The 13,467-nt window shown below is 40.9% G+C and overlaps 1 protein-coding gene across 1 annotated transcript in view; it reads right to left on the bottom strand.

Annotated features, from left to right (window-relative positions):
• Nucleotides 1-6,772, bottom strand: part of LOC309703009 (NACHT, LRR and PYD domains-containing protein 3-like) — a gene marked incomplete at its 3' end in the record, with an annotated part of 156,661 nt that extends 149,889 nt beyond the window's left edge. Inside the window, exons 1-5 of the mRNA XM_082527711.1 lie at nucleotides 6,491-6,772; nucleotides 4,757-4,877; nucleotides 1,507-1,632; nucleotides 1,324-1,422; nucleotides 1,086-1,184 (exon numbers count right to left, since the gene is read on the bottom strand). Coding sequence (XP_082383837.1) covers nucleotides 1,086-1,184; nucleotides 1,324-1,422; nucleotides 1,507-1,595 — 287 coding nt within the window. The 5' untranslated portion in view covers nucleotides 1,596-1,632; nucleotides 4,757-4,877; nucleotides 6,491-6,772. The remainder of the gene's footprint in view (nucleotides 1-1,085; nucleotides 1,185-1,323; nucleotides 1,423-1,506; nucleotides 1,633-4,756; nucleotides 4,878-6,490) is intronic.
• Nucleotides 6,773-13,467: the final 6,695 nt, after the last annotated feature.

Genomic DNA, 13,467 nt, shown 5'->3' with positions numbered 1-13,467 from the left:
TGTAAATTTGCCCTTTTCTCTCGAGTCTGTTTGCTCATGAAATGAACTTTGATTCGTTTACATTAAAAATGATGTTTAATGGTGATTAATCCAAATGAATCCACAGTAACCCTGTGATGAGTCTGATTAAACATTTTCATTAACAGCAGTAATATATATTATATATTATTATATATTAGTGCACACTTAGCTTTTAGTATATATGTTTGTTACAAAGTTGTATTTACAGCAGAGAAGCTGAGTTAAAGACTGAAAACTATTCAAAGTCTCTTTGAATTGAAGCGTTTAACATTCTTTGTGTTTATTCTGCATTGACTTCATTATATGGTGTAAACGTCTGTTACAGGCTTAAATATAAAGTTGGAAAAATGTAACTGCAGCTATTGATCAAGTAATTGTGATTAATCAGGATTAATGACAGAAGATTGTGTCATTAATTAGTCATTTTTAATCTACTGACAGCACCAGTGTTCACTCTGGTGCCTCCAACTGTTTTACGCCCTTTCAACACCTTCGTGGTCAAAAGTGTACACGCACAAAATCTACAATAAAATCCTCACGCAGCAATAGGACAGACACACAATCCATTTATCTCTGTGTCTCAAACACACACACGTGTATTCAAAGCCTCGATTTGTTCATATTTCATCTGTTGTGTTTTTATCTTCAGCGTTTTCAGTGTTGCTGCATTTACACCAAAAATGTTTCCATTGATGAATCAGATTGATTTGAATGTGTTTCATCCATACAAATCCCTCCCTGGTGGTCACATGACTCTATAACATAACAGGAGTCATGTGACAAGAGTTTCATGCTGTAAAATGTCAAAATGGTTGAATGTGGTGGAGTAAAAATGTGAGATGTCAACGACTTTTCTTCAATATGAAATGTTTGCAGGGCCTGACAGGAAGTGGACGGACGCTCTGATCACTTCCTGTTTGCTGAAGTGGGTTTTCAGTTGTTTAGAAACCAAAGGCTTGTTTTAAAAGACAGTTTAAATGGGACTGAGGGAACGACGTGTTTGTAGTTTATATCCAACAACATCAAGCAGTTTAATCAAAGAGTTCATGTTGCTAACAGCTCACCTCTCTGCAGCAGACACAGGCTGGACTTTAAAATTAATGTAGCGCTCTTCAGACCAGTCACTCTGTAAGGACACAGAGCTGGGTGGTTTCTGATTGACGCTAAAAGTAAGTGAACATGAAACATGTGTCACATCCAATGTGTCCAATACATTACATAAAAAGTATAAATAAAGTATAACTTGTTAAATAGTAAAAGCTGATTAAAATTTCAAACATTTTAATACTGACATGAACTTACTTTTCGTCAGATGACTTTTTTTGCCCTAAATTACGAAAGAAATGCTTCACCCGTTTGCTCTTAGAGGACACAGAGCTGGGTGGAGGTCCAGGCTGGTTCCTGTGAATAATGATGCAGCAGTGATGTGAGTGCTGAGCTGTGACATGGAGAAGAGTCATGGACAGTTAGAGATGGTCATCTCACCTCTGAGCTTTGGTCTGGCTCTCATGTTCCCCACACAGAGTGCTTTTAGAGGGAGGGACTCCCTCCTCTCTGTCCTCACACTGATCCATGCTGCTCAATTCACATCAGCTCACACACACTTTCTACCTGCAGAGGAAACACAAATCATTCATGTGCACATCAGCTGAAATCCTCCTTTCATCATGTGTGCTGTCCAAATATCAGCTGCTTCTTTCCTGCTTCATCTCAGTGTCAGCTGGATGCAGTCAGACAGCAGTGTGAGGCAGAGGAAGCTGCCATCAGCTGCTCTGCTATCAGTCCACTAGATGGAGCCTGAAGCACACACGATGCATTCACTGACACACACACTGATTCACTGTTTGGGAAACTAGAAAAATGTTGGTCTTGAACTAGCTGCATAATGCAGACAGGGTAGGACCCAAATATAACGGCGAAACATCTTCAAGCAACTTATAGAAGTCCAGATGCTTTTCTTTCCAAGCTCCTTAAACTATGATGACCTGGATGACTGAGAACCTTCACAGGAAAAATGAAACACACTGAACAAAGAATGCAAGACTTTCACAATAAAACAGCAAACAAAGGAACACAACACTGACACGTGAGCTTGACAGAGGAGTGGAGGAAAGGCAGACGAGAGTGAGCGAGGGAAAGAGGAGACAAGAGAGACATGACAGGCTGAGGAAATATAGAATGGAGCACCAGGCCTCACACAAACACACACAAACACACACAAACACACACAGAGGCACACAGAGACACACAGAGACACACAGAGGCACAGAGGGAATCTAATGATCAAGGAACTAAACAGGAAGTATAAGAAACTCAAAGAAGCATAAATAAGACTGTAAATGAACCGGAACCATAAACCATAATACAAAAAATGCAAAGTGCTTGGTCAAAGGGACCCAGAACCATTAAAGTTCTTTTCTTTGCTCTTCAGTGTTTGAGTTCAAACAGACTCCACATTAAACTATGACAACACCGTCCCTGCTGCTGCTGTCAGACCTGTTATTCACTCACTGCTCGCCAGTGTTTCTAATGAGTTTTACTCATCCATGAGAGTTTAAAGCTTGCACTTACAAGCAATGTTCCCTCTAATGTTTCACGTGTCTGAGCGAACACACAACCTCCCTGAGCGATCCACTGTGAGCGACATTAGACGTGTGCACTGTGGTCACGCCAGCGTCGAATCCATCCAAGTTACATGTTTATTAAAATAATCAATTTACAGCGTTTACATTTCTGTTAAACTACTTTTAATTAACTGCTTTAGCCCACTTACAATGAAAGTTAAAAAAGAAAATCTTGTTCATGACCTGTAGCATGTTAACACTATTGGAAGGAAAAATAACTTGAACTTCAATTTTGAAAACACAACTTTCTTTAAATAAAGCTCTGACTTGTATTATGAGTCTGTGGTCTGGGAGAGAGTCTGTAACTCTGTCTGCAACATACAGTAAATAATGACCAATGTTGGGCAGTTAATTATATAGTTACTTCTTCAAAAAAGTAACTGAGTTTTGCAAACAGAGTTTTTTGCAGCTGTTTACCGCAAAAAACTACAGCCAAGGTGTTTTTTTTAAAAATAAACATTTCAAACTATTTACAGAACAATCAGCTGTTCTGCATCAAATCTGATGCCACACAAATTATTTGTGCCGCTCCAAAAAATAATTTCTGTCCACTATGAGATGAAGGAGAACAACAGCCTGATACCTGCAGGCCTGACAACAGCAGATGTATCACTGCTGTAACACCTGTAACACTCAGCAGTCGCCTCATTGTTCTGACACACACAACAACACTATTGACTACACTACACACTAACTACACACTAACTACACACTAACTACACACTAACTACACAAGATTTGCTCTAAACGTCTCAAATCTCTCACATCTCAAAACACCGCCGTCACTCCGTTTCTTAACAACTAAATGCCATGTTTTGATTGGTCGACATGGTACATTTTTCGACCAATAGGAAAGGCTGGGGGTTGGTATTGTTTTTGCTCACAGGCTTTCGAGCGTTTTCCTTATAAAACGCAGTTTTTACCGTTTCTTCCTGCAGTAAATATAAACAACGACAGTATTCAGGAAGAAAACCAAACATTGCAGATATTTTTATCATAACTCTGGTTTTACGTGACCGATCAACACAATTTAAAAACTGGTATAAAGTCCACACTTTTCCTGTCAGTTGTTCCGTCTGTCCTGCTCACATCTCCAATGGTTGTACACGTTGTCATTAACGTGGCTTCACTCCACATCAGCCGCTTTGCTAAAACACCGGCACATATTTACTTTAATTTCAATTCAGGTTAGAATTCTTTTTGTGTGCTCAATACAGATTTTCTCTGCGCAGAGACCGTGCCAACAGTGCGCAGCTTCGAGGGAACATTGCTTACAAGGTGACTACCAATAAAAATGAGTGTGCTTCACTGTCAGAGCTACGGTGATTCATCCAGTAGGACTTGATAATAAAAATATTTGTTTGATGCTTTGCATTGAGGCGCATTGTTGAATTTGCAGGGACACAATAACCACAGATCAGTTGTTCAAACCACTACAGTAGGGAGCCATGTCATGAATAATAAACAAATAATAATACTAATACTACTACTAATAATAATGTTAATTTAAGTAATTGTTTTTGACTGAACATCACATATAATGTAACAAGCAGTAAATTCAGGTTAAGTGCATTATCAGCATTTGGAGGAGCTCCTTATCCTTCACTGCTCACCTCTTACAAAGTGTTCACACAGTTTGCTAGCTTCTTTCAGCCTGCTAGCTATGCTAACAAGTCTACTACACACACTTGACTCGGTCACATGACAGACAGCAGAGATAGCTGCTCTGCTAGCTAAGCTAACTCATGTTAGCTTAGCTAGGTCAAGGTCAAAGAAATGAGGCGATGCTGCTGGGAGTTACGTCACAGACTAGCAGAATTTAGTTATTCAGCATAATATTTAATCCTTATTATCTGCTCCTCTCACCTCTGTTTACATCTGAAAACAAGAAAATTTAGCCAACAGTTTATTAGCTTTGGTGAAATTATAAACAGGCATCAGCGCAGTCACCTATACTGTGCTTTAATGCTGGAGCAGCAGGAACACCAGTTAATCTAAAATCTCCTTTTCTCTCTAAAAAGTGACAGCAGACTGAGTCAAAGACAGAAACCTTATTTAAACACCAAATATTCACTTCCTGATCCAGGATTCAAAGAGGACGTTGAACTTACTCAGCTTCTTCTTCCAATGAACGTCTTCACTCTGCAGCTCTCTGCTGTCTGGACCAGGTCTGTGTAGAAACAGAGAAAATCCTCTGCTTCTTCTCCGTCAGCAGTCGTCTGTGTCTGCAGACTGCGTCACATTAAACACTTCACACCAGCAAAGAGGCTGAAGCTCACAGGTCAAAGGTCAGCTGCCACACTGTATATAACAATTCACTTTTGAACAGTAGATAGCCTGTAGGCGTCTCTGCAGTGATAAACAGTTTACACATTAAACACTGAACCATAAAAGAAGCTTAAGCTGCAGCTCACAGGTCAAAGCTCAGCTGCTGCACCCAGTTATGAGTTTAAATAAATCATTAATCATGATCTTTTCCCTCTCAGCACTTTCACTTGGCCTTGGAGTGTTTTGACGGAGCTACACTGTATGTTTCAAATGTTGTAAATAAATTGGGAGTTAGGGCTGGGCAATATGGCCTAAAATCCATATCGCGGTATAATTTGAAGCATGTGCGGTAACGATATATATCGCGATATATTCTTTTCTTCTGTATAACGTATTTTCCACACTATAAGGCAGACTTACAATCCTTTAATTTTCTCAAAAATCAAGAGTGTGCCTTATGTATGAATTCTGGTTGTGCTTCGTGACCTCGAACCGATTTTGGCTGCAGAAATCTGTTAAAAATGTTTTAGCACAACTTTGGTAAGCCGCACTGCTTGATGGATCGTCAGAGCATTACGGCTGCCGTGGTGAGGAGCTTCACGGAGTAATCTGGGTCCAAAACTCCGACAGCTTCAGGTCCCAAAGTCAAACGAACACTGAGAGTTAAAAACGGTCTAAATTCTTTCATCTTTAATAAAATCATCAGCGTTGCTGCTTTACCAGGTGTAACAATTAAGTTTAACATCCATGAAAACAGAATTTATTAAATTTAACGGAGTTAGAAGTTAACAGGAAGTTAGCGCGCTAGTTTACACCTAAACATTTCATACCATGTTCTGACTGAGATTTTTGAAACTAATTCAAACAGCTCTGCTATCACTTCCAACATAAATGAAGACAGAAAACTAAACAGCAGTGGCGTTTGCAGGGTTACTGAAGTTGGACTACCTGGTATATAATGTTGTGCTACGTGATTGCTAGCGACACAGCTATGTTAGCATAACATTAGCACAGTGAAGCTGGAGGATGAACCCCAACTCTTTTTCCACTCGATAAAAGTTAACGTGAGTGATTCTGGTGGTCAGGGACAAATGCAGTCGCATAGCAGGATGCTATACACGGGCCAAACTTCAGTCACGAGAACAACTGAGATCATTCATCCACAACACGAGGCTAGTTATTAATATACTGCCACAACATGGGAATAGAGCAGCTGCAGAGAATTCAACATTATTGAATCAATGTTACGGAAGTGGAGGAAGCGCAGTTTTTGGCTTTCCCCGCGTTTCAAAAGTGCTTCATCTCTTTGCTGTGACTGTCACCCAGCATAATTGCAGAGGATAATGGTTTTAACCGCTGCGATGCTTTCGACCAAAACAGGTGCAGTTTGATGACATCATCACATGCGCTGTCGCGATAGAGCGGTATAGTCAAAATCTCTATCGTTGACCAAATTTAATCGATTCTGTCGTTTATTGTTTATATCGCCCAGCCCTACTGGGTGTGATTTTGTTGTATTGGTTTGTTTTTTGGTTTTATGTTTCCATGTAGATGAATGAAGACAGATTCACTCTTACCTTTTCAAAATGTCTATAAGGTAGACGAGGTCTATGCTTTTCTGCCTCTTCACAGATAATCCCAGTGATTTTCCCTTGGTCTGAAATTTCACCTGATCTTGTGATATTGAGAGTCATCTGCCTTTGAGGCAGCTAACCAAACAGTGTTCTCTAAACTCTAACTTTAATATACTTTGATATATTTCAGATTTCTGAGCTCTGCTCTGACTCCGTGCCAGTAGCTCCTTAATATGACTTTAGTTTGATCAATAATTAACCTGCAGAAAGTTTCTGTTCCCACTCCACCACGCCGAACAACCCTGAGAACAAATAATATGATGTGGGTGTGTCTGCAGGCTTCAGCACTGTGAGCATTAAACACAATAAAAGACTCACAAGTTCCTGCTCAAAGGTCAGCTGCCTTCAGATCAATCATTAACCTGCAGCAGGATCCAGTCTTCTGCCTGTTGTGGTTGTGACAGCTGCTCGTAGGAGAGTTTGTTTGTAGGAGGTGGAGATGTTCTCAGATCAAGTGCGTAATCGTCTCTTTGTGTAGACGCTAAAAGCTGTGAGCCAAAACTCTCTGCTCTGAAACTCTTCACTCAGTCCTCGCGCTGAGAGTTTAGAGGCTGAACTTCTTGTTCCTCCATAACACTTTTCATGAAACAGCAGAAATGAGCTTGTGTTTCTCAGCAGTGCGCACACAGAGAACCGATCCTCTCTGCTCAGTCTGAACAAATCAAAGTGAAACGTCAGTGAAAACACAGCTGCTGATCAAACTGTGTCAGATTAATGCCTCAATGTTTCACTGTGAGGTTAAAAAATACATAAAAATGATTTAAAGAAGTAGGAGGCAGATTTTCACAATAAGAGCACTTTGTTTTTAATTCAGTTAATGTCAAACTGTCATCAACACCTCTGTGTTGTCTCCGTCTCTGAGCAGATTCAGGCATTACTCAAATAATAAAGGCTTTTTTTCACTATTATACTTTTCATTAGTCTCCAGGTTGATGATTATAAACAGAATTATTAAAGTTTTTATCATTTCAGGCTGAAAATCAACATGAATTTGGTTCTAATCAAAGAAGCTCCTTTAATGTGTGTCATTAAAATCCTCCCACAGACTTAAAAAGGCGACATTAACATTAAAATAAATGAAAGAAGCTTCAGCTGAGAGCTTCATGCAGTCATCATCAGCAGCTCATAGCAGTCACAGCTCTTTATTACGCAGCTTTGCAGGAATTAAAGTGGCTGAAGTGTCAGAGTTTGTGTGAGAAGCTGCTTCATGGACAGCTGTACACACGTCTTTATTATTTCTTCATAAATCAAACACACAGGTTTGTCTGTAGATGATTTAAAGTGTGTCGTTGTGCAGTTAAAGCTGTTTGTGTGACGCCCTGACCTCCTGTGAATGAAACAGCCAATCAGATCCATCAGAGAGAGAGCAGGAAGTGTTGTGTGTTTGTGACAGAACAAGGAAACAGTGATGATGATGAACATACAGGTCCTCTGATGTTTCCTGTTACAGTAACGCTTGTTCATCTGTTGCTCTCCTACACTTTCCTATAAATAAAGGAGAAAAAGTGCGTTTAGTTTCATTTCCTACAGCTCAGAGTTACACTTCACATTCCTGCAGTCACATCAAAAAGCTTCACTTTGGTCCAACATCTACATGTTAACATGAAACACAGACAGACTCAGAGCATCTGGAACATCTGCACTTTGACCCAAACTGTTATAGCAGGATATTTTCTGCATATTTCTTATGTTGGACCTGTTTGAACTGTAAACGACCTGTAATCATCTGTAAATGGTGTGAGACACACTGAGGCCACCTACAGGGCAGCTGGGGAACAGCAGGGATCTGAAATCATATGAGACGTTAGTGAGAAGTTAGAACAAACGGACTTAAGATGGGTCGAAGTGATCAAAGTTGATCTAAAACAGAAGATAAATCCAAAGCAGCATCAGATGAATGTTACCATTTCCAGTTACGGTGCCCTTCATCTAATATGGAAATGTGTTGGTTTTTTTTGCCGTGTTGTTGTTCTTCCTATTGTGTTTAGGCCAGAGATGCTCTTCAAACAGCTGACAGACATGACCACATTACAAGAACATGGTGTGAGTCCGATTTGATATTCCAGTCAACGCTGAGAGACCTTAACCAGGAAGTCAGAGGTCAGCTGATGCTGCGAGCAGGAAGTGAACCAAGGGAAAGGTCCACTCTACTCAATCTCAAAGAAAATATGCTGGTATTTGTTGATGTTGATGGTACAATAAAAATATATAATATAATAAATAATAAAATATCATGTGATGATGAGATGTGTTGTTGGTGTTTGTATTTTCTGTAAATGTCTTTTTTAATGTAAATGCTTTGTTCCAGACGGACGGGGAATCAGTTGCTGTACGATGACATCATCTTGATGTTGACGAGGAGGGCGAGAAAAACTAGTTTTGTCCTGCAGATGGCGATCTTGCACCGTGTTCAGAGAGCCGACACTTTGATGGTGCTGCTCTACTCAGCTTAGTTTAGCCTGGGTTGGACTCTATATGAGCAGCTTCCACTCTGGTTTCACTCTTAAACACACTTGTTTGATTTCACTTGTAAAAGTTGAAGAATAAATATTTTATTACAAAATTATTTGTTGATGCATTTTTTAGGGTCAAATATCTTGTTTGATTTGAGGAATGAACTGTTAGGGTGGAAAAAGTGAATCAGGTTAAAATAGTGGTGCTTTATATCAGTGAAGATGTATAATGTAATTTAAAATGTTGATGATGGGTTGTAGTGGGCTTGTACTTACAAAACTGCCTCATTTTATTGGAACGATCCACAGTTGCATCCATTCACGGATGACATCTGACATCATTTGACATCTGGTCTGAACACGTTTGTACACAAGATGCCTCAGTTCTGGATGTTCCCACAGACTCCTCTGTGCACCTAAAGGAAAGGTCAAAGGTCAGCAGCACATGTAGTTGGGACAATTCTTCAGTTGCACAAACTACACAATCATTTTCCTCCAATGACGACTTTTCACTTGCAGAAATGGTCCTGTGTGATTTCCAGGCTGTGATATAAAAACTAGTTCCTAATGGCAGCGACTCACTCAGTAAACATGTGTTTCCTTCACCAACCTCACACACAGATCCAATAAGATCAGGAAGTGGGCAGTATAGTACAATATGTGTTATTCTGTGCTGCACTGCCCAAACTAAAGATCTGCTGAAGTGTTGGAAATGATCCAGATGTTTATTTTGGACGATACAGCAGAAGATCAGACATGAAAGTGGAGATAACACAGAAGACCTGCAGCAAAGGTCAGAGGTCAGACTGGGCCCTGGATTCAACAATGAGCCAATGATCATCAAGCAGTGACTAAAGCAGAGCCCTGACGTTCTGACATTCATCACACAGTCAGAACAAATGTCTGCTGATGACTTCATCTCATGAAACGACTGATAGATGTCAGTTCATTGATCAGCTGAGCTGCTGATCTTCATCGTCACAGAAACATTCAGCTTGTTTCAATCAGTAAACAACTCCCACTACTCCCAGTTTGAACTGTTCCCACTCAAAATGCTGTGAGAACAATGATCATTGTAGAACTTCACAAACATCACGTGTTGTTTTCCACATGTAAGATCAGCAAACACACAGAAACTTCCTGTTGCCACACACGGCCTCTAAAATCTCTTCCACGCTTTCTGTCTGAAGTCCACTCTCTGTGTCGGATCCACAGGAAACAACAAGATCTTATTAACATGGTTTTCAATGTGTCTCCTTCCAAAAAGTCCAACCAATGAACAAATGTGTGTATTTGTGGAGGCCGAACAAAAGCATGACACATTCCTCTGTTTCTATAAACTGGAGTCAAACACAAACATGAAGAGTTTCACTGACAGACTCCAAAATGCCCCCACAGTGGATCAAAGGGAAATCCTACAGTGTGGCCAGAGACTCTTAATGGCTCCAACATCAACACATCCACAATGTTGGATCCAGTTCTGCCTCACAGAGTTACTAAGACACACCCTCTGCCAGCATCACAACAGCTCCACCTGCTTCACCTGCCTCCTCAGCATCTGTACACCTGAAGAGAAAAGAAAGGCTCCAACAGCTCAAATCTACAAAGGATTCATGAAGTTTCATCCAACAATAACATGTTTGCCTTCCACACTTCTATTATTCATGATCACAAGAACTTGTGCAGCCCTGATATCAGCCCTAATATATGAGTGTGTTTGCCCAAAGACTGAAACAGCATCAACATGACAGCTGTAAGAAATCTTCTCTCAGCCTTGTTTGGCAGAAGATCCCTGCAACAAAGATTGTAGCTGAAAGATGACGTGTGTAAAGTTTGCTCTGTGGGAGGGTCGAGGCTGTTTTTAGACCTTTGATAGTTTCCAATCCAGTTCTGACAGACAGGAATAAAAACAACATCATTAAGATCAGATCATGGAGCTGTTTGCTGCCTTGTTTCTATCTTCACATTACAAGACTTTACTACAATAAAGATGCTGACATGTATCTGTAGCAACAACATGATTGAATCTAGAACAACTGGAGCCAAACCAGTGGCTCTGCTGGGATCACTGGTGAGCCAACACTTCCTTGTTGATGCAGATTTCAGGGCTTCCTTTTGCTCCTCCGTTATAACTGTTCTCTCTTCTCAACACATGATGACACAAAGGAATCAGCAGTGACAAAGATGATGCTGAAGAGAAGCACACACTTCACACATATAACAGACCAGTGCAGTTACACACACCTCTGCTCGACATCAGGCCTCAAACAAAGACACAAAACACTAACTTGACTCTAAACAGAAGAAACGAGCAGCTGTTTCTGTTCTGTGCTTATTTATATTTGACACACATGCTTCTCTTTGTGCAAACACACATCGCACTATAAGGGTAACCTCGCACACAATGATTGGACAGCACAGTGATGATGCTGGGAGATCCTATACGCAGCAACACAGAAACACTGAGAACTTTAAACAATGATGGAAAGTGTTATAAATGACTTGTTGGCCTCTGATCTGTCACAAACAGCTGAAACGTGTCTCTCATGAGTCACATGAAGGTTTTTGACAGAAAGGACAAAAAGTAGCTGCAGTCAGTTTGTGTCATTTTTATATTTATTCATCTGGGAGAAAAATCTGAGGGACATTAAAATGTGTTTTCAACAGAGACAAGAACATGAATATAACAGAACAGGTAAATGAACATGTTTCAAGTAAACAGCTGGACTGATCAGGTCCAAACACAGAGTGATAAACTTGTCAAACAGCTGTCATATCTTTATATAGAAGCTCTTTATAAATGCTGCTCACTGCAGTCTGTTTACTAATAATGTCAAAGTGTTAGAAACACAGAAACATCAGAATGGTCTTTGTTCACAGAAACCTGTCTGGGATCCTTTGTTGTTCTTTTGATGCAGAGTTACATTATAAATATAAAGAGTTATTTCAGAGTCTCATCAGTTTTCCTGCATGTCTTTATTTAACACATCAGCAGGGCTGAAGCTCTCATGTTAAACACACACTGATCTATGGACACGTTCATGTGTTTCTAACAGAACCAGGCTGTTATCAGCCTGCACTAACATTATGTCACACACACTGAATGTAACAGTGACAGTTTACATCATCACACAATCAGCTGTGATTGTTTCACTGTCATCAAACGAGTCAACAGGAAGTAGAATCAATAGAAACCAATCATTGACTGACAGCATGTCTGATGGAAATAAGTGCAGATTATGTATGAAGTCTAACTGCACACAGTAACTGTGTTACAATAAGGACTTAACAGCGCCCTCTGCTGGAGTGTTTCAGTACTGCGTTAACTAGAATACACCACCTCCTCCTCACACCACCTGCTACAGCTCTACTCTTCTATGACTACAGTCATCCACAGCACTGATGTGAGGTCACATGGTTCATATGTAAGGAGCACAGCTGACCTCAGGTCAGTTTAATGACTGTGAGCAGCAGCTGTGTTATTGTCACTGTGACAGGGAGACACTCTCAGACACAGCGCTCATGTCAGCTTGTTCTCATGCAGGAGGATCAGGAGCTCCATGTTTGTCTTTCTGTTTGAATCATGATGTGTTTGTGCCATCAGAGTCTGTCATGAGTACTCAGGGTTTCACAGCAGCTCTTCTGGATGCTGACGAGGACTCCAACCTCATGTTTCACCTCTCTGAGCTTCTGATGTCTGTGAACACTCGTGTTTCTTCTCTGGGCTCATCTGGACAAAAACACCTTTCTGTGTTTGGCTGCAGCCTCATTCTGACTGACAGGAAGTGTGTTATCCATGAGCTGCACTTCTGTGAGGAAGTTTCCTGCTGTGTTTCCTGTCTGTGGACAAACACGAGTGTTCCAGCTGAGGACTTGGTTCCTTCCACCTGTCCATACAGGACATCACGCTGTCTGCAGCTCTGTAAATGCAGCTCCAGGTCCTTCCACGTGCTGCTCTGTATTTGTGCAGTTTGTAGTGTGTCCTGGGAAACGTAGCACACATGGTGTTCTTCTGCTGTTTCCTCCTTTCACTGAGTGTGAAACACTGACGCTGTGCTGTTGTTCACAGAGGGGAGCTGATTCTAGCTGCAGCTGGACTCTGTCATCTAACTGAATGTGTTGGTGCTGATCACGGGGCTCTGAGGGGGGAGCAGCAGGAGGACTCTGGATGCTGACGTCAGTGTATCTGTGGAAGCTCCCACAGCGTGTCTGTCATTCAATATTGTGCTGTATATTGTATCTATGCAAAGATGAACAGACTGTGTGTTCACTGGTCTCTGTGCTGCAGCTCTGATGTCATCATCACTCCCTCCTCCACCCTCAGCAGTCCCAGCATGCTGCTGTGGTGCACCCCACCCTCACTCTACACCTGAGCCACAGACCACACCCTCCACCTCAATATACACCACAGTTTTCTCTGCTGTGGAAATGAGATCAGGAGGAAATCATCATTATTATTATTTAATA

This window comes from Aulonocara stuartgranti, assembly GCF_965226115.1.
Source record: "Aulonocara stuartgranti genome assembly, chromosome: 3".
Classification (NCBI taxonomy): Eukaryota; Metazoa; Chordata; class Actinopteri; order Cichliformes; family Cichlidae; genus Aulonocara; species Aulonocara stuartgranti.
This window is presented reverse-complemented; position numbering and strand designations above follow the sequence as displayed.